A 21,801-nucleotide genomic window follows, 5' to 3' on the forward strand; every position below is an offset into this window, starting at 1 on the left:
AATTCTCCCAGTGAGAATTAAAAAAATGAAACCACTAGGTAGCTTACTTGATCTTTTATATTGTATCCCGAAATTCCTTCTACAGAGTCGCAGGTGGTTGAATTGTGTATTTCTTCTGGGAGCTGCATGAAAGGCAGTTTTGTTATTGCAGTCAAAGCAGATGTATGAAGCATGAAGTTCTTGCTGGTGGGAAAATGTACAGTAGATGAGGTTGAATTGGCTTTTAACTTTTAAATTATAAACACTTATAAGCTCTGTGCCTCAGTTTACATATAGCACAACTACTACTTTTCTGATTCTCCTGGTTAAGCCTGAATTGACCATTACTAACTTTAATTGCTTCCCCAACCTTATACTTGCATTAAGTGTTCCTTAAATAAAGGTTAATATTCCGTAATGTTGCTTTATTGAGGTAGTCGGCAGCATCATATCATCCTTCAGGATGTCAATTTTTGAGTGCAGTGCTGTTTTGGGCTTGGGGAAGAATATACAAAGCAATTGCAAACAAGGGAAAACTGTCATGTAGATAAAATGGCTGGCCTTTGATAATTAAATACTCCTGACCTACTCAGTGGTGTCATGTGGTGTTTACTATAACATTCTCCTGTGCTTTTATCTTATGATGTAGTCTCTAGTCCATATGATAACAGAAAAATTCCCATGCTGCTTTGTAGCATTCAGTGTCTCAGCAGTTAATTTTCCAAGAAACAGAAAATTAGGGCTTGTCTGACATCTTTTTGTAATGCCAGTATTTTCCGAACATTGGTCAGGGGCAGTAACTGCCAGTTGTAACAGCATTATGTCCTCCCCTGATTGCTTACATTTTGCCCCCATCACTACTTGTCTTCATCTGTACATAACTGATGAAAGGTTGGTTAATATGAAGCTACCAAAGTCTAGTCCTGAATACTTGCCCCAGTGTTTAAAGGGTTCAGTGATAAAAGGAGATAACTGTGGATAAAGAGTAAAAAAAGAAAAGAAGGTATACAAAAAAAACACAAGTACTGTATGTGAAGACCAGAATGTAACATGTCGCCACACTTTGGCACAATGATGAAGGTGCCTTAGTAGTAATGATAAACCTTTACAGTGTTCTCTCCAGAAATTTTTTCCAGCTGGGTGGCAAGAAAAAGTAGCCGGGTGGGGTGGGACGGGGAAATTTGGTGGTGTGGAAAATTAAATGTGCACTATTTTTATTAGTTAATTATTATTAATTATCTTTCAAAACTCAATATGACTTCCTTTTTTAAGGTTTGACACTTGTGAAAGAATATTTTTTTTAAATTTAAGAAGTATCCAATTCAGGATCCTGCATCTCTAACAGAAATATTAAATAACAATTGTTATGACATAAACCAACAGGCACAAGTACTGTCGCTGTCGGGAAGAAAAATAAAATCATTGAAAAAAAGTATAGGATACCTAATGAAGAAAAATTTAAAAATATTCTTCAAAGCCAACTTGCATATGCAGAAGGTGTCTTCAGTTAAATATTTATTCTTCTTTTCTTCCTAGAGGCCCAGTTGTCTGCATCTTTCCCATAATCAAAGTCCCCAGGATCTGGGCACTCCAAGGAGATCACTCATCGTACATTGTCGTAGTGACTTACTGCAAATTCATCAGACAGCCATCTAGTGTCACTGGCCATTTTCAGCTTAATCTGGGGAATGTTCAGAATATTTTGAATTTCCGTTAAACCAGCCATCCTAACTGAAGAATTTTGGAAGAAATAGAATAGCTGCCTTAAATGTTCAGTTTTGTTAAATAAGGTACAGCAGCTGCTGCTTGGGCACTTGCAAGGGCCAATCGGTGGTTTTCACAGTGACAGTTGACCAAGAGTCCAGATGTTTTATCTCTAAGCAGTTTTGCCACACCTTTCTGTTTTCAAATCATAACAGCCGCTCCATCTGACCCTAGTCCTACCAGATTAGCAGTTTTCAAACCTAGAGTGTCCATAGCCTCACTCAGTGTGTTGGTTATAGTCTCCGCTTTGCCATCAATCATATTGTGGGTTGATACAAAACTAACTCTGACCTCTTTAGTGACCTGGAAAACATATTTAATGTAAATAATTAATTGTTTTACATCTGAGATATCTGTGGTTTCATCACACAGAATACTAAAAAACTTTTCTGTGTGTATATTTTTCAGTATGTTAGATTTTATTTCTGATGTTAAGACATCCAGCAGCTCTTGCATTATTCTTTCAGAGGTGTAATGTGCATTTTTACTAACATTGAGATGTTGTAAAAAGGAACATCCTATTTCTTTACAGTGTTCCAACAGCTTTTCAAACAACATTGTATGTGGCAACTCCTTTTTTGCCAAACAATGCATGTATCTTAAAGCTCCCACAAAAGCGTCTCTCTGTAAGTTATTTAACACAGATACAGATCTTTCAATTTGACCAGTTCCAGTTTGCTCTAGTACATGCTTTCCTAAAAGGTCAGCAGAAGACTCGATGTGTGTTTTACTTTTTTCATGGTCCAGCAAGCTTTTTTTTCGAATTCTTGTCCATGGCACGTTAACCCAGAGTAACTCCTCCTTGGGGGATGTTTGAGTATTTCATGCACAGTGAGCACCACATAACATTTTCTTTGACCATTAGCCAATCAAAATCTTTAAGCCATTGTTTGTTTATGCCGGATAAGCGGTGCTTAGTGAGAACACTGCTTTACTATATACATGTTGTATCAGATGGTTGTGGCGAGCGCCCTCTTCTATGTGGTGGTGAACTGGGGAGGCAGCATAAAAAAGGACGCCTCACGCCTGGACAAACTGGTGAGGAAGGCAGGCTGTATTGTAGGCATGGAGCTGGACAGTTTGACATCTGTGGCGGAGCGACGGCACTGAGCAGGCTCCTGTCAATCATGGAGAATTCACTGCATCCACTGAACAGGATCATCTCCAGACAGGGGAGCAGTTTCAGCGACAGACTGCTGTCACTGTCCTGCTCCACTGAAAGACTGTGGAGATCGTTCCTCCCCCACACTATGCGACTGTTCAATTCCACCCCTTTAAATGTTTACATTATGCAAAGTTATTGTCTGTTTTACCTGCATTTTTATGACTCTTTAATTTTTTTTTATCAGTATGCTGCTGCTGGAGTATGTGAATTTCCCCTTGGGATTAGTAAAAGTACCTATCTATCGATCCTGTTGCATTTAGTCATTTCATTTAACTTGTTTGAAATATCTAACATTAAATCTAATATTACATGAAAACTTTGTAATTTAGTTATATTTTAATTACAGTTATCTTGAAAATGATTACATGCACTTGCCCGTGATAGAGTTAAGATGAATAAGAAATAGTAACAAAAACGTTAAGCTAAAATATTTAGATATTCTTGTTAACAAAAGGCATTCAGCTGTTAGGTTAAATTTTATTTGTGCTTCATCTGCTAATGTCTATTAATTACTAATCCTCCTGGCATAAAGTATCTATAGTCCCCTCAAAAAGTATTGGCACCCCTGGTAAAACCTCCTTTTTGCCAACAAAACAGTGTTGAGTTGTCTCCTATAACATCTTATAAAGTAGGAAAATATAGAGCAGAGAAGCTGAGACCATTCCCCTTTACATAATCTCTCCAGATCATCCAGGGTCCTTGGTCCTCTCATGTGCACTGTCCTTTTCAGCTCACCCCACAGGTTTTTAATGGTGTTTAGGTCCGGGGACTGAGATGGCCATGGCAAAAGCATGGTTTTTGTTCCTTTAATCATTTTTGTGTCATTTTGGACATGCAGTGTGTTTTGGATAATTGTCCTTCTGGAAGGTCCAGTGACGACCCAGTTTTAGTTACTTGGTAGAGGCAGCCAGATTTAAATTGAAAATATTTCATGAAGTTGATGATGCCTTGTACCCTAACAAGGATTCCAAGGTCTAAACAGCCCCGCAACATCACAGAGCCTCCACCATACTTAACAGTGGGGATTATGTTGTTTTTGGTGTAGCCATCCATTTTATGCCAAACCCAACCTTTTTTGCCAAAAAGCTCAATTTTAGTTTCATCCGACCACAGAACACGTTTCCAGTCAAAGTTCTAGTTGACTTAAGCAAACTCCAGGAACTTATGATTTTGGTTAAATGGTGTGTGATGGTATTTTTGGAGACTTGGTGACCCCAGTCTCCCCATACTACTTTTTCTGCATTTGTCCACTAGTGATACTTGGGAATTGTGAATTTTTTTTTCTTCTCTTACCATTCTTCTCACCGTTTGTTACTGCAGAATTAACTTGGGTCCTCTTTCAGGCAAGTTGGCAACATCTTGAATTGATTTGAACTTTTTAATTATTGCCCTAACTGTAGATGTGTGCATTTTCAAGCAGGTAGCAATTTTTATACCCATTCCTTGATTTATTAATGTCATCTCACTTTTTTTCTCATTTGAATTGCTTGTTCTCTTATCTTTCCCATGCTAATAAATGAATAGGGGAATTATACCTCAGTGAAACAGGAAGTGATGGATTACTGCTTGAAAGTTTCTACACACTGTAACTCATAAAAAGTCAGATATAAATAGAACATATACATCAGTTACACTTTGTTAATAAGAATTACTAAGGGTGCCAATAATCATGGCATGTGTGGTTTTGTAAAAAATATTTCTTGATGAAAAATTATTTTTGCTCAAAATATGTTTACTTCAGTTAAAGGCTATGTTTTCTGTTATTTTTCAGTGCGAGATAAGGTAATTCACCAAAAGGTTTTCTTTTTTATTTAAACTTTTTTCTCATCTGTACTTGTGGCGCAAATAATTGTGGAGAGAACTGGATGTATCTGCCCTCTCTACATGCTATTGTTTTTTTTTTTTGGTTCAGATTTAATACCATTGCAAAATTTAACATAAAATGCAAATTGTAAGTAATGAACTGTCAAAGTATATGTTTGTGTCCAATACAAGTTTTGAATTTATTTTTGTATGTAATACTTTTACATGAGGAAATCAATTAGTAGGACTCCGCAGTGATGTTTTAATCTTGTGGTTTTTTTAATACTTTTTATACGACATTCCTGCTTTGCACTGGGATTGACTCCAGCAGATCCCCATGACCCTGTAGTTAGGATATAGCGGGTTGGATAATGGATGGATGGATAAGTTCTGCTGACAGACAGCAATTGCTCTGTGTCCTGTGGAAAAAAAATGAATGATTAAAATATTTTAAGCACAAAAAGATGCACATTTACAATTGATTGCATGTGTAAAATTGATAACTAAGTTTACAAAATAATACACCAAAACAGCATCAACCGCCATGCCCTCCTATTGCAATAAGGAATTTTGTTCCTGTGTAAAGTGTTTGAATATTAAAATTCCTATTTAATTGAAATGGTTATTCTATTTACACTTTCCGCTCCAGTGGTGTAAATCGCATGTATCATATAACGCTGTAATACATTTAGCAGTAATTGTAGCCTTGAATGGTCAGTTGGGTTTTTTACCCTTTATTAGTTTAGACTGTGTGGGATTTTTATATAAAAATTCTCACAGTTCCACATTGAAATTCAAGTCATGATAGGCATTTTCATTAAAAACATTACTTGACCCTATAACCATTAATGAATACAGTATCGGATGTTGCTAGCAAATTTGTGTGGGACATGCAGTTTTTAAGCTCAAAATCAAAAACTTAAAACCTGTAATGTACTGTATAAATAATATAGTAATATTCACTCTGTGGCTATTTGATTATGTACACCTGCTTATTAATGCGTATTACCTGATTTACTAACAACCATTCTTGCTACTATAACTTCATAATGTATAGCAGCATGCAAACATGATCAACAGGTTTTGTGGTTGTTCAACTAACCATTAGTTTAAACCAGATGCATTACCTGAGTGATTGTTGTGTGATTGTCAGTTTCAGACTTGATTGTTGTATAGCTGCCTTCTGGAGAGTTTTAATCGACGGTCTCCAGAGTTCACAGAGAATGCTGTAATAAAAAAAAGAAAATCCAATGAGTAGAAATAAAATCTGAGCAGTTAACTTTATGTAACAGTAAAAATTAAGACTATCTTTAGAATTCCATGTTTTCTTATTAAGTATTAGTCAAAAGTAAACTTTATGTTGAAGATTCATAACATCGCCACCACAAGTTTTACAGAATATGTTTCTTGGTTTCATATTTTACTACCATGTAAACAGACCTCTAAATTTCAAAGTTCCATTTGTTTGTTCTTGCTGGGAAAAAAAATCCTTTTTATAGTATGCAGCTTTATAAGGCGTTGGCCTACATGCACACAATGGTTTTAGCTTATGTAAATAGAACGTAGGATAAATATAGAATGAAAAGTTGTGCCTCCCTTTCCTTTTATTTTAGGTAATTAGTGACTTTCCAAGTAAAAAGCCTAATGCAATAGAAAAAGTTTTAGATAACCTTTGGTAAAAATTTTAAATTTGGGTTATTAGCTGGAATATTACAGTAGCGGTGAAAGTTACATTAATGGAAATTTAATATGATGGAGTTAAATTTTGTTTGTCGGTTGCCATAAATAAATTAATGAGACACTCTTCTTTTGCAATTATTTAGCTGATTATTTCCCTTTTTATTAGTTCCCTTTGTGCATTAATAAAGAGAACTTCTGACATCTGTTGGAAACTCTGTACCCTGAGATAAACCACTTTAGTATGCTGAGTTTTCTCTGAACAGGAAGTCTGGTTTCGTGAGGCCTACTGTTTCCTTGTTTAAAAATGTTTTAAAGGAGTTTGTGCAGTTAAGAGATTGCACTGTGAAAGTTACTGGAGTGTGGCTATATAAATAGACATTGATGAATGTAAAACACAAAATTGAAGCCTAATGTGTTTTTTTCCCCCTAATGTTATAAACTTAATATCTTGAAAAAGTATACCTGCTGTTACTTTTATTTTAACTTTTAGTTTTCTTTTAAAAAATTGAATCTGACATGTTTATATAACAATTATCCATTATTAAATCTGTTTAATTGCCTTGAGTAAAAAAATTGTTAAATTACTTTGATTGCAGTTCCAAACTTTTTAATTAAAGTTGGTGGTATTTGTCCATCAAGGTTTATTTGGAGCCAAGGCACATATATTTACACTGTGTCCTGCAAGAGAATCATGTTAATTTTATGGAGATACAAGACAACAAACTATGTGGTGTTGCATGAAATGACATTTAGACCTAATGTAATGATGAGCCCAAATGGCACACAAATATAGGAAAGTGGCCAAAGACTCTTGATAAGCCATACCGCACCTTATATAAACTATAAATGAAAATCTTAATACCAAAGATTATCGCCAATTGTATGTTGTAAAATTATGTTGTTGAGTATGTGCCTACTCACTGTGCAGTTAACATCACAGTTTATCGCCCACTAAAGAAACAAAAGAATCCTGCCTCACCCCTGGACAGTAAAGATAATCAAATATCCAGTTAATTAAAACAAACATTTAGTATTGTAGTATGGAAGATATTAAATACATAATCAGAATATTAATATAAAATGGATATACATGCTAATCATTACTGCATAAAAACTGATAACCAAGAAATTTAAGAATTATTGAGGCTACATATAGAGGCAGTGTAATATATATATATATATATATATATATATATATATATATATATATATATATAATATACACACACACACACTGTTTTTGCAAGAGATTATAAAGGCAAAATGTATTTACTGCTTCTCTGTTCTGAAATGCTCAGAAATGTTCCTTTATAATTAACCACTGGTCAGTCAGAACCAGGGCACATGAAGCATTTGCAAGTACTTGTGAAGATAGCACTCAAATGTGACAAGTGATGTGAGTGAAGGTTTCGTGTGCCTCAGCTTTCTCTTTGATTGTATTGGTTTGACTTCTAAGTTCAACATAGGTCAACCTTAAAGCACTTCTGTATCACTCCTAGTTTATTTAGTGTGTTAGACTTCTTTTATTTTTAAGGAAACTACTTGTAAATTGCATGTTTAGTATGAGCAGTTTATTTGCTGTAACATTGTGAACAATAAAATGAACCCAAACGGTCAAATTAAACATGGACTGAAGATTTGATATGAGGGTTTCTGCTGAAGTATTAACTTATTTTGGACCTCTTTATGGACATCAATACAGTTTTGTTAAGCCGCTAACAACATATTTTGTTTCCACATTGAAGTGATGGTGGTCCCTCACTTACACCTGGGTATAAATCTAGCAGCACTCTATCAGTTCTGATTCTTCTGGCAGCTCCAAATATTTATTCAACACTGTAGAATCAACCATATACAATATAACTTCTGTTGCAAAGTATTTCTTTGGTGATGGTGACCGCCGATATTTGATGCTGTACCACAAGGAAAAAGATGTCTTGAAATACGCAACAGTCAATTCACCTTGTGGTCTTTGTCATCTAATGAGTAATTTCAAAGTACCATTTAGGAAACTTCTGTCGATGCTTAACAGTGGTTTCATTTTTGTACACTTTGACTTTAGTAATTCTCTTTAAATCAGTGTGGCCCCATCAGACTAAACGATTTTTAAAACTGATGTGTTCTTTTTTTGGCAAATGTAATATTAGAGTATATTTGTACTATTGCTATGAAAGACAGCAATGTGAAACTAGTTAAACTTTAATATTTTGAATAAAATGTTTTCACTTTTGCCCAGATGTTATATTATTTTTGAAAACGCATGATCAAAAAAAGAATCAACTATCAGTAACAAAAATAGTTACTTGATGCGGCACTAATTGTGATAAAAACATTCAGTTGTATTACTCCCTTCCTCACTGTTTTTGAACTTGCTGAAGTGCAAGGCTATAATGTAAGACTGTGAATATTTAAATAACATTTTCAGCCTTGGCAAGAATTATAGCTTTCTATGTTGAATTAGTTTAAGTATATTCTCTTTGTGTATTATGATGAGACAGATAAGAATCAGACCACTTTGTTGTGATTATTGCAAAAAAAAAAAAAAAGGTAATTCCAAAGGACCAAACATTTTCTTGCAACTATTATATATCTTTACAACAACAACAACAACAACAACAACATTTATTTATATAGCACATTTTCATACAAACAGTAGCTCAAAGTGCTTTACATATTAAAGAATAGAAAAATGAAAGACATAATTATAAAAAAATAAATCAACATTAACATCGAATAAGAGTAAGGTTCAATGGCCAGGGGACAGAAAAACAAAAAACTCCAGGCGGCTGGAGAAAAAATAAAATCTGTAGGGATTCCAGACCATGAGACCGCCCAGTCCCCTCTGGGCATTCTACCTAACATAAATGAAACAGTCCTCTTTGGATTTAGGGTTCTCACGGAAGGGCTTGATGATGATGATGGTCACGTAGACTTCTTCCTTTTAATCCGTCCATCATTGTTGGAGCATCATGAAGCTTTGAGTAGGTGGAGGTGGCGCAGGCCACCACCACAAAGAAACGGAAAAAGAAACAGAAAAGAGAGTAGGGGTCAGTACCGATTTTAGAGCCACCATGAATAGTTGTTATGATGAATTGAACATACAGAGTATCAGGATTAAGTTAAATTACGATTAAAATGAAGTTATAAAAAGGCCATGTTAAAGTAATGTGTTTTCAGCAGTGTTTTAAAGTGCTCTACTGTATCAGCCTGGCGAATTCCTATTGGCAGGCTATTCCAGATTTTAGGTGCATAACAGCAGAAGGCCGCCTCACCACTTCTTTTAAGTTTTGTTCTTGGAATTCTAAGGAGACACTCATTTGAGGATCTGAGGTTACGATTTGGAATATAAGGTGTCAGACATTCCGATATATAAGATGGGGCGAGATTATTTAAGGCTTTATAAACCATAAGCAGAATTTTAAAGTCAATTCTGAATGACACAGGTAACCAGTGTAGTGACATCAAAACTGGAGAAATGTGTTCTGATTTTCTTTTCCTAGTTAGGATTCTAGCAGCTGCATTCTGCACTAGTTGCAAGCGATTTATATCTTTTTGGGTAGTCCTGAGAGGAGTGCGTTACAGTAATCTAGTCGACTGAAAACAAACGCGTGAACTAATTTCTCAGCATCTTTCAGTGATAAAGAGGTCTAACTTTACTTATGTTTCTTAAGTGAAAAATGCTGTCCTAATGATCTGATTAATATGTGATTTAAAATTCAGATTACAGTCAACAATCACCCCTAAGCTTTTTACCTCCGTCTTGACTTTTAATCCTAATGTATCCAGTTTATTTCTAATAGCCTCATTGTATCCATTATTGCTGATCACTAAAATTTCAGTTTTCTCTTTATTTAACTTGAGAAAATTACTATTCATCCATTCTGAGATACTAGTCAGACATTGTGTTAGTGAATCAATAGAATCAGGGTCATCAGGTGCTATTGATAAGTACAGCTGTGTGTCATCAGCATAGCTGTGGTAGCTCACGTTGTGCCCTGAGATAATCTGACCTAACGGAAGCATGTAGATTGAGAATAACAGCGGACCCAGGATAGAGCCTTGTGGAACACCATATTGGATATCATGTGTCTTGAGTTGTAATTCCCACAACTAACAAAATATTTTCTCCCTGTCAGGTAGGATTCAAACCAATTTAAGACACTGCCAGAGAGGCCCACCCATTGACTAAGGCGATTTCTAAGAATGTTGTGATCAATGGTGTCAAATGCAGCACTCAGATCTAAGAGGATGAGAACAGATAAATGGCCTCTGTCTGCATTTACCCGCAAGTCATTTACTACTTTAACGAGTGCAGTTTCTGTGCTGTGATTTGTTCTAAAACCTGACTGAAATTTATCAAGAATAGCATGTTTATTTAGGTGGTCATTTAACTGCATAATGACTGCCTTCTCTAGAACTTTACTTAAGAAGGGCAAGTTAGAGATGGGTCTAAAATTTTCAAGAGCTGAGGGTCAAGATTATGTTTCTTAAGTAGGGGTTTAACTACAGCAGTCTTAAGACAGTCTGGGAAGACCCCAGTATCTAGTGACGAATTTACTATGTCAAGAACATTATCAATTAGCACGCCTGATACTTCTTTGAAAAACCTTGTTGGTATCGGGTCAAGGACGAGGTGGAGGGTTTTAATTGAGATATTATTTTTGTAAATCAGGTAAATCTATCCTAGTGAAAGAGTTTAATTTGTTTATAACAGGATGTTGGGGTTTAGGGGATCCTTAGTGTTGGGGAGATATACTATGTTATTTCTAATATCATTAATTTTTGATTGAAAATACAGCGACAGCCTCACAGGTTTCACTGGAAGCACTTAGGAGGCATTCCTTTGAGCTACCTGGGTTTAGTAGGTGATCAATTGTTGAAAATAAGACTCTAGGATTACTAGCATTGTTATTTATAATATTAGAGAAATAGCAGCGTCTCTCAAGACGGACAGTGTTATTGTATTCTGTTATTTTGACTTTTAATATTTCGTGGTGGATAGTAAGTTTACTCTTCCTCCATTGACGCTCAGCTCTACGGCATGTTCTCTTTAAATCAGACACTCTTTGGGTCTTCCATGGTATACAATGCTAGAAGATTTTTTCACTGTCTTTTCAGGTGCAACTATGTCAACAGCAGCTCTCACTTTAGAATTAAATCTTTCCACCTTACTATTTACATTGTCCTCGCTATTATAGCTGGCACTATAAACGGACTGATTGCTTAAAATGTTTGTAAGTTTTAAAGCTGCTGCGAATCAAAGAAGCGTTTTTAACAATATGCTTCTCATGAGTGTTTTTATCATTATTTCTATATTAAAAGTAGAAGAAAATGGTCTGATAGACCAATATCAATGATCTGTTTTATATCAACTTTCAGTCCTTTAGTAATCACTAAGTCTAATGTATGACCTGCTTTATGTGTAGGCTGATTTATGAGTTGTCTCAAATCAAAAGAATCCAGGAGGTTCATAAATTCTTTTACTTTTAGATCACACTGATTATCTATATGAAAATTAAAGTCGCCAACTATTAGGAGTGTGTCATAATTAGTAATTAAAATTGACATTAAGTCAGAGAATTCCTCAAAAAACGACGCGTTATATTTAGGAGGTCTATACACGGATAGTATTAGAACTTGAGAATCTCCATGAATAACAACGGCGAGATACTCAAAGGACTTGAACTTACCAAAAATGACATCTTTACATTTTAATCGGCTCGAGTAAATGTTAGCCAATCCGCCCCCCCTTTTTCCCTGGCGGTTTGAATGAGTAAAACTGTAATCCGGAGGCGCAGATTCGATTAAAACTGACGCGGCATCTGAATTCAGCCATGTTTCATTTAGTGCAATAAGATCTATTTTTTTATCACTAATAAGATCGTTGATAAAAACGTTTTGTTAGTTAAAGCTCTGACATTTAATAGTGCCATATTTAATGTTTCGGAGGTGCAGAGATGAGTACTTTGTGCGTTATTGTTATTTGGAATAGGAACTAAATTATTATTATTAGCGCCGCTCTGTGTATATTTTTTGTTTAATCTGCGATCTGTTTTTATAGTTTTAATACATTGTTCCTCTAAAATAGTGATTTTAATTAGAATTAAAAAAATCCACTGTACAAACTTTTGACCCATCTATTCTAACAGGAAGCAGTTACCTGCTTCAGCAACACTGGGTATGAAGAAGAAACCAATACTGGATAGATCACCAGTCTAGCACAGGACACACGTGCTCTCTGTGTTTAGAGTACAGCTACAACTGAGAATACAACTCAATACTCGGTGCACTTTTCATAGTGTCTGGGGAGCCACTTCAACCACCACTAATGTGTGACATCCACCTAAATGATGAGACAGCAGCCATTTTTGCACCAGTATGCTCAGTATGCATGAGCTAATAGGTGTAAGGTCTGAGAGAGAGAGACAGTTGGAGACAGGGAATGATTAGGGGGTCAGAATGACAAAGCCATTGGAGACAATTTACCCTGCACATTGGGATACACCCTACACTTTATAAAGGATGCTCAGGGATCTATTATTATCACAGAGAATTAGGACCTTAGTTTTACATTTCATCTGAAGTATAGCAAAATTTTGACAGCGCATTGTCCTCATCACTGCATTGGGGTGTTGAGATCCACATTCAGAATACAGGGAAAGCGCCCCTGCTGGCCTTAAAAAAAAAATAAACAAACATCTTCCAGCAGCAACCCAAGCTTTTTAGAGAAAGTTTCCCATCCAAGTAATGGCCAAGCACAAAAATGGCAAGTTTCAGCCATTGTGTGATTGCATAAATAAAATTATTTATCAAGCCAGTTTGGCTTAAGTACACTTAAAGCACAGTTAAAAATTTTACAAAGTTATTCGCAGCTTGCCAAAGTGGAAAAGGTTTTGCATGTTATCGTTGTGTATGTAACCGAGGCAGCATTGGCATGATTAACCATATATTCTTAAGATGATATTAAGGAGCCACTATAAGTCTAATTACTGGGAAATGTTTATTTTGAAACCAATAATAGCCATTATTTGAATATTCAGATTTTGTATATGTGATTCCTATTTTAATATAGTTCATGAGAAAATGATCGCGTCCTTATACATGTAAAATGTTATGCAGTAGTGATGCTGCCTTACATCATCCTTCAAGTTAAACTGTATAGAGGCTGCATGGTCTGCCTATGTCAAAGTACTCTGTCCTTTCTACATTTCAAAAGTTTTTCAAGATAATTTAATTCAGATGGGCCCCTGTATAAGTGTAAAGCAAGTGTGCAAGTGGACTCTGTAATGACTAACCACATCTGCGGGGTTATGTTTTTTTTTTATTCCCCTGACCTCAGTTGGGTTAACAGGGTTAGTGGATTTTAAGATTAGAAATGTTCCAGGTATTCATTATAACCAAACAAGAAAATGTGTATTTGCCTGTCTGACTTTTTACATTTAAAGCATTTAAGAACTTTTATGGTAAATGGACCTAGGAGTAATAGGAAAGCCCTGTATTTTACTTTCTTGAATAACATTCCCATAGACAGTCTGTTAGAGTGTTAACCAAATAGAGGAAAGTAGTTTTTACTAAAAGTTTGCTGGGGATTGTATAGAAACATTTAGCATTTCAAAAAGCAGTCTAAAGCATTTGAGTTTTTTTTTTTTATCTGTAGAGGTTTGCTCAAAACATTTAATATATTTAGTGCATGAATAGCCAGTTTAGTTATTTTTCTAGCTTGTTCTGATCACTTCTGCTCTGAAGTGAATGTCCTAAATGGTAGGAGATTTGAGGGCAGAAGGGGTGCTTTTCTGCTTTTGAATAGTCTCACTTGTATGCAATTTGTATCAAAAACTGGTAGTGATTAAATGAAATGTTTTACAGGTGTTTGCATTTTTACACATCACTTAGGAAGTTAGAAAAAATCTTTTACAAATCATTTAGCCGTCTTTAGCACCTTTCACACACATACATTTATGTTTTAGGCAGAAGGTTTTTTCCAGAGCGACTTACGAAAGAGGTAAACATAATCAAGTAACATTAGGCTAGGGCAGGGGTCCTCAATCACGGTCCTGGAGAGCCGCAGTGGCTGCAGGTTTTTGCACCAACCCAGTTGCTTAATAAAAAGCACTTGTTGCTAAAGTAACACTTCTGCTTCACTTTAGTGATTTTGAGCCCTTATTGCTTAATTTTGTCTTAAACAGCTATTTTAATTGCTCCTTATTATCAATAACATGCAAATGACAAGAGAGAGCAGCATTTCTCCATTTAGCTTATTTACATTTACACCTGTGTGTATTTATCTGCACTATTGGGTTTAATTAAATACTTGGAAGAAAAATGAAGAGAAAAAAGTGAAGAAATGAGAATTACTCGTCCATTTTAGCCTTCAAATCATTTGCATAAAGGGAAAGAAAATCTAGGATATGAGAATGACCTGACATAGCAGAGTTAATTTAATTTCATAGCTTGTTAGTGCTTTATTGGCAAGAATTGCTTTCTAATTAAGCAACCAGGTCAGAACAAAAACCTGCAGCCACTGCGGCTCTCCAGGACTGGGATTGAGGACCCCTGAGCTAGGGTCTTTTTGTTCAGCAAATGTCATAGGACAGGTAACAAAAGTTGGTTACCACAAATGAATAGATGTAGTAACAAATAATTTACAATCATAGATTACAATCAAAACCGCAATTAAACACAACAAATTAACAGACAATATAAAATATAACAGAGCAAAGTTTTTTTTTTCTTCTCTTTTCAATTCAACAGATATTTACAGAACTGGGTCTTCAGTTGCTTCTTAAATACATTGAGGGAGTCAGCAGGCATATAGAATTTGTAGTGTCTTGATACACTCAGTTGCTTACCCATTGTCTATTCTGTAGGGAATCATCAGGGATTTTAACTTATTGCATGCTATAGGCAGCCAGTGTAGCAACCTGAAGAGAGGACGTGACATGAGCATGTCTTGGCTGGTTAAATACAAGATGACCCGCTGCATTCTGGATCATCTGCAGTGGCTTGCTAATACATATGGGTACTCCTGCAAGGAACGAGTTGCAGTAGTCCAGATGCTACTAGACCAAAACTGGACCACAGGTTGTGTCGTATACTCTGTCAGATAACGTCTGATCTTGCAGATGTTGTATAGTACAAAAATGCATGAATGAGAAATGGTAGAAATGTGGTCAGAAAAAGATAGCTACCCATTAATCACCAAACCAAGATTACGTACTGACCTAGCAGGTGTTAGTGACAGTGAGCCAAACTGTATATAGATGGTAAATTGAACAGATTGGCTGGCCAGGATCACAAAAAGCTGTGTTTTTGCCAGGTTGAGCTGTAGGTGCTTCATCCAGGTTGGGATATCAGTAAGACATGCAGAGACTATAGCCAATACCGTGTTGTCCTCTGGAGGGAAAGACAGGTACAGCTCTATATCATCGGCATAGCACTGAGAACGAGAACCCATGGGATTGGATGATGGAGTCCAGCGAGGTGGTGAACAGAAAATCAAGTAGAGATCCCACTACTGATCCTTGGGGCACCTCATGCATGTCTGATGTGCCTTTGACAGCTCTCCTTGACAAAACATGCTTTAGCATCTGCCCGAGATGTAGGACCTTCTGGGAGCAGTCCCAGTGATGCCAGTTTTAGAGAGTGTGTTAAGAAGGATGTTGTGGTTGACTATGCCAAAGGCAGAAGAGAGATTGAGCAGGATCAGGTCCAGTGACATGTTGGTAGCTCTAGCATGTCATAGCTGGTCGACCACACAGTAGAGCCGTTTCAGTCAAGTGGTTCCTTTTGTAGCCAGACTGGTTGGTATTGATCAATCCATTCTGGACAAGGAAGGAAGAGACCTGATTAGAAACAGCACATTCAATCATTTAATGCGGAAAGGAGAGGAGAGAGACAGACCTGTCATTGTTAACTTGGTATGAATTGAGTGTTGGTTTTTGCAAGAAGTGGTGTTTATCGGAGCGTGCTTGAAGATGGTAGGAGATGTGCCTGAGCTGAGTGTTAATGATGTGTGTATCTGCAGGAGTGAGGGGGAGATAGCCAGAAGGAGATGTGATGGGATAGGGTCAAGTGTATAGGTTGATTGGAAAGGAGGTTGGAAATATTGGTGGCAGACAGTGGTGAGAATGTGGGGAGTGTTGGGCGAGGCTTGGAAAGAGGCATAATGGGTAACAGGGTGAGAAATGACTGCTGATAGTGGCCGCGCTATCCGGGGAAAAAGGTGGCAAAGTCATAAGCAGACAGTGAGGTTTGGATAGGAGATGAAAGAGGATTAAGAAGGGAAGTGAAATTGAACAGCTAAAGTGCATGTGTTGGTAGAACTGTTAATTCTAAACTGATAGAACCTTACCTATGTGTTGATAGCGGTAAAAGAAAGTATGTAAGAAGGGACTGACACTTGGCCAGGTCTGTTGGAGCATTTGACTTTCTCTATTTTCGTTCAGCTGCCCTGAGGTTGGTCCGTTGATTGCAGAGTGCTTTCAGAAAGCCAGGGATGGTATGGTCTTTCGCTTGCATGCCTAAAGAGAGAGGACAAACATGGTTAAGACAGAGTTGAGTATAGGGTGTCTTTGTCAGTGTTGGTGTGAGGAGAGAAGTGGTCAAGAAGAGGCAGAGCAGAGAGGTGAGAGGCAGCAGAGATGTCAGCCGGGGGATATAGTGGGGGGAGGATAAAAGGGAAGCAGTAGAGAGAACTGAATGAAAAAGTGCTTAAAAGTGTATAGAGGAGTGACAATTGCATTCGTGGGAGTACAGTTGCATGAGAGAATGAGATCAAGCAGATTGCCAGTCTTGTGAGTGGGTGGGTTATGAAGCTATGTAATGTTGAAGGAGGAAGGAAGAGCAAGAAAGTCAGCAGCAGGAGGGCTGTTCAGGTGGATATTCAGGTCCCCGATAATTAGAAGTGAGCTCCTGTCATCTGGTAGAGAAGAGAGCAGTTCATCAAGGAGATCCAGAACAAATCTGGAGGACCTTAAACAACAATCGTCATGTTAATTGGAGAGGAGACAGTAATAGCATGGAATTCAAGAGTAGTGAACTTGCATACATTACCCAGATATTGCCAGCTCTTGGAAGTAAGAATACCTATTCCCCCCCCCCACTAACAGAGAGGGGCATGAGTGGGAGAAGTTAAAGGCATTGGAAAGTGCTGTTGGCGTTACTGTGTCTTATGGTCAAATTCATGTCTATGTCAGAGCCACTACTTGGAAACCTCTTTGGGTAGTGAAAGCTGAAATAAAGTCTACAGACTGGCAGTTCCACAAGCTAAAGAAGAAGAGAGAATCTGAGGTGGTAGCTTGGCACAGTGGATGAAGGTTGTCTTGGTTTATCCTACCCCTGCTAATAGGGCGAAAGAAAAGTCTTGTGTTAAGAATTGAAATGAATTGTTGACACATGCTGAAGATGATATGGAAAGGAAAGTAGAAAATACCTTCGTCAAGTAGGAGTGTCTGGTGTTTGCTCTTTCGATTCACAGTCTTTACACAAGGAACAAGGGGAATGTGAGTGAACTATAATACATAGCGCAATGAGAGAAGTCGCAAAATCAACCCGGAATATTCAAGCAGTCACATGTGGAAGACCATTTGCATAGCATTTAGGCTGTAGCTTTCATTGTTGAATGCTATAGTATCATTCTAAAAATTGTTTGGTTTCCGTAAAATGTATGAACAAGTGAATCTCATTAAATTTACAGAAAGTATATATGTAAAAGAAATGTGTGCTTATTTCTTAAATCATATATGTATTTGGTTTCCCTTCTTCTGAAAACTTTTGGATTAAAAGGGAAAAAATCATTACCAACAGCAAACCTCATATCTACAATGAGCACTTTGATATGTTACTGAAAAGTGGTGATGTAATCTCACCCAAACCTATTGTGCTTGCAGTTAACCGAGTTTAACTTTCTTTAGAATAATTTAAAAACTGCAGTATCTTCATATATTTGAAAGACTATTCTGTGTAGGGTAATTGCTTTTTTTTTATTATTATTAATTGATTCTCAATATACTGTAGATTAAATTTGAGAAAACAAATTAAATCATGCAAGTGTTCTGACTTTGGTATTCACCTAGAATTTGGTTATATCCTCCAATACCTTTTCAGGAGTGTGAGGTCAGTGAAAATAAAAGCAGGTAAAGACAATGTTGACCAAAAGTTTGTGTTTTAATTTTAATTTTTAAAGATTTTCTTGCGCACTAAAAACTTACATTAATTTTTTAAAACAATCTAGTTAAAAATGCATTTTTGACTATGGACAAGCTGTTTAGGAAAGCAAAGTTTATTACATTTTTAGCTTGTAGTATCTTGTGCTGAAGATTCTATATCCATCTTTCGAACTTGACATTTCTTGCAAAAGTTAAAATTATAATTTTGCAATTTATAGCTGCCCCTTCACATTTTTGAGAGTTAGGGGAAGAATACTACTTGAGAGAGATTACCCGCATAGTGTGAACCAGCTGGGAGGAGATCTCCATATTTTGTTGCCAAAAATAATGTTTAATGCTAATGATATACTATGAAGTTACATTAACAAATGTTACAAAACACTAATATTTATGTATTATTTGATTTCATATCATGCAGATTATTTTCAGTATTGTTTATATTTGTTTGGCTTATGTGTCATCTGTGCGTTTTTTGTGATCTTTCAGCAAGCTCTAAAAATATTCTGATTTTAATTGTTCATGGTCATCTCGCAACCAAAACCATTAATATCAAATTTGCTAATCTAAAGGGTCAACTGTAGATTGCCGAAGGCTGTTGATGTTGGAAATATTCCTATTATATCTGGATGAAAAGCATCCACTTGCAAATTCTATTTGACAATTTATGCCTTAGGTCAAGCGCAATTAGCGTTGGTCCTGGAGGGCTGCAGTGGCTGCAGGTTTTTGTTCCAATCCAGTTGCTGAATTAGAAAAAAATCCTTGAAATAATAGGTCTTATTTAATATCATGACTTGTTAGTTGTTTAACTCTGCAGTGTCGGGTCATTCTTGAATCCTTTCTAATGATGATATTCAAATGACTGGAAAGCTAAAAGGGACAAGTACATTTCAGTACTTTATTAGATGGAGAACTGCTGGTTCCTTTGTCATTTGCATGTTATTGCTAATAAAGATCATTGTAAACAGTGAATTTAAGCAGTTTAAGACTAAAATAAGCAATTAAGTGATCAAAATCTTAAAAAAAGTGAGATAAGTAAATTACTTTTTATGAAGCAGTTGAGTTGAATTAAAACCTCCAGCCACTGTGGCCCTCCAAGACAGATGATGTTCACTCCCTCCCCCACTGATTTAACACTAGATTTACCAGAGTCTACGAAAAAACTCATAGATCCGTCCCACCTTCAAACGCTTCGCACCTCTCTGTCATAGTCTTTTGTCCTTTCAATGTGTTGATAAGCGGCAAACAGCAAGCAGCCTGCTATCACATCCCCCACCCCGCACAAATTTCTCAGTGAACGCAGCTGAGAGAATAAAATTGAATAAAAAAAAAAACAAAGCTAACCTTTACAAGTATCATAAATTACACCGGCTGTTACAGACTGGAATCAAATATATGTTTTTATTCTAAAATAGTAACAATGCGAGCAGCTCACTTCTCAAAATGGACTTGTCCGGGATCAAACCTGCGAAGCTTTGATTACCAGTCAACAGTTGTTACTGTTGCGCCACCGAAGCTGTCATAGCAGCTGCGTGTCAATGTCGGACCCTAATGCGGGTGCTTTTTCAGCAGTTATATTTTTGAATGGAAGCGCATTTGTTCTTTTATATTTGTACCTTTTGTGAAAGTGTTTCTTTGATATTTGGAATTCAGGCTTCACACATTATACACTTCATATCTACATTTTGTCAGTTATAACTAAAACATGAAAAACGTTTCTGGTTTAATGATGTGTTCATATAGATCATTGTAGACACGGAACACTCATGAAATGCAAGTGTTCCAAATAACGATATAGTATTTATAAAAGGTGTCATTTTGCTGGACTTCTCACACTATACAACTCTAAGCAACTGACACGCAGGTAAACAGACTTGAGCTGAGAAAGCTGTGCGGGGAAAGGGGATGTGATAGCAGGCTGCTTGCTGTTTGCTGCTTATCAGCACATTTAAAGGACAAAAGACGCTGACGGAGAGGTGCGAAGCATTTTAAGGTGGGACGGATCTACGAGTTTTTTTTGTAGGCTCTGGTAATTTTGGTATTAAAGGGTCTGAGTCATAAATAGCCAATCAATTAAATGGATTTAATTAGCAGGAAAAACTTGTCACTAATTATAAAATGGTCAGAATAAAAACCGATAGCCACTGTGGCCCTTCAGGATCAGTGTTGTGCATCCCTGCTTTAGGTGGTACTTTGTAAAAGAGGTACGTTGAGAGGTACTTATTAGTTAAACTGAAGGCTTATTCTTGTTGAGCATGACTGGTTAGTTGTGGTTTCTCTAGATGAACAGAATCTATCAAAGTGATTTTATCTTCGAAGTTTACAAACCTGCTGTTGCCAAAAATAACACCCATTTCTATAAGAAAATTAGTAACTTCACTTAAGAGCTGTTTCTATGCTGTCATATGTGTATGTAATAGTAAAGGATTTTGTTGCTGTTATGCTATATAGCACAGTAACAGTAAAAGTCCTAAAATGATCTGCATTCAAATCCGTTTGAAGTGTCTTATTTTAGACGTGTTTTGTCATTTGGAACTTGTCTTTAGGAAAAGTTATTAGTGCATTAGAAACCTTTTGCTAATGCAATATTTTATTTAGTATCTGTTATAAATCCCCCCAACATGGATTTAGTACACTTCTTATTTTGCAGGGCACATGTTTGCATCTGTCTAGTCTGGGCATTGTGGTGTGCTAGCTGTTATTGTTATAATAGATTGATTATTTTTGAAGTGTGCCCCACAAAAGTATATTTTCCCACAATTTTGCGGCCTTTAATAAAGTCTTGTGAATGGATATTACACATAAAGTAATACATACTTAAGTCTCCTATAAACTATAAATATATAAAGTTTACCTTTTTTGTACTTAAAGGCATTTGATCATTTTTGTTGTAGGCCCAAAATAAACAGAATGGAATATTGGCTGCTGCTAAGGTGATTGACACAAAGACAGAAGAGGAACTTGAAGATTATATGGTGGAGATTGACATTTTGGCATCCTGTGACCACCCTCACATAGTTAAACTTCTGGATGCTTTTTATTATGAAAGTAAACTCTGGGTAAGTAGCTATAGTGCTCTGAGCAGACTTTTTTTCTTTTTAAACGTAGATGAAGCATGTCTTTTGTGAATTATGTTGTACATTACAAGTATATTTCCTCTATGTTCAAGCATGTGTTTACTGTCAATAAGAGCATTATCATGTACAATTACATATAAAGACATTTTCGAAACAGTATAATTTGAAA

At 36.4% G+C, this 21,801-nt stretch overlaps 1 protein-coding gene and 1 long non-coding RNA gene across 3 annotated transcripts in view; one reads left to right on the forward strand and one right to left on the reverse strand.

Moving 5' to 3' along the window:
- slka (STE20-like kinase a) overlaps positions 1-21,801 on the forward strand; it is a 105,844-nt gene that overhangs the window by 27,460 nt on the left and 56,583 nt on the right. For both annotated transcript variants that reach the window (XM_039734423.1, XM_039734432.1), the window contains exon 2: positions 21,450-21,614. In XM_039734423.1, coding sequence (XP_039590357.1) covers positions 21,450-21,614 — 165 coding nt within the window. The remainder of the gene's footprint in view (positions 1-21,449; positions 21,615-21,801) is intronic.
- On the reverse strand, positions 4,957-6,172 carry LOC120514217. Its single transcript, XR_005630435.1, has 3 exons — positions 6,152-6,172; positions 5,839-5,937; positions 4,957-5,130 (listed from the first exon to the last, which is right to left on the reverse strand). It is a non-coding gene; the product is annotated as an uncharacterized LOC120514217 (long non-coding RNA).

This window comes from Polypterus senegalus, chromosome 1 (assembly GCF_016835505.1).
Source record: "Polypterus senegalus isolate Bchr_013 chromosome 1, ASM1683550v1, whole genome shotgun sequence".
Lineage (NCBI taxonomy): Eukaryota > Metazoa > Chordata > Cladistia > Polypteriformes > Polypteridae > Polypterus > Polypterus senegalus.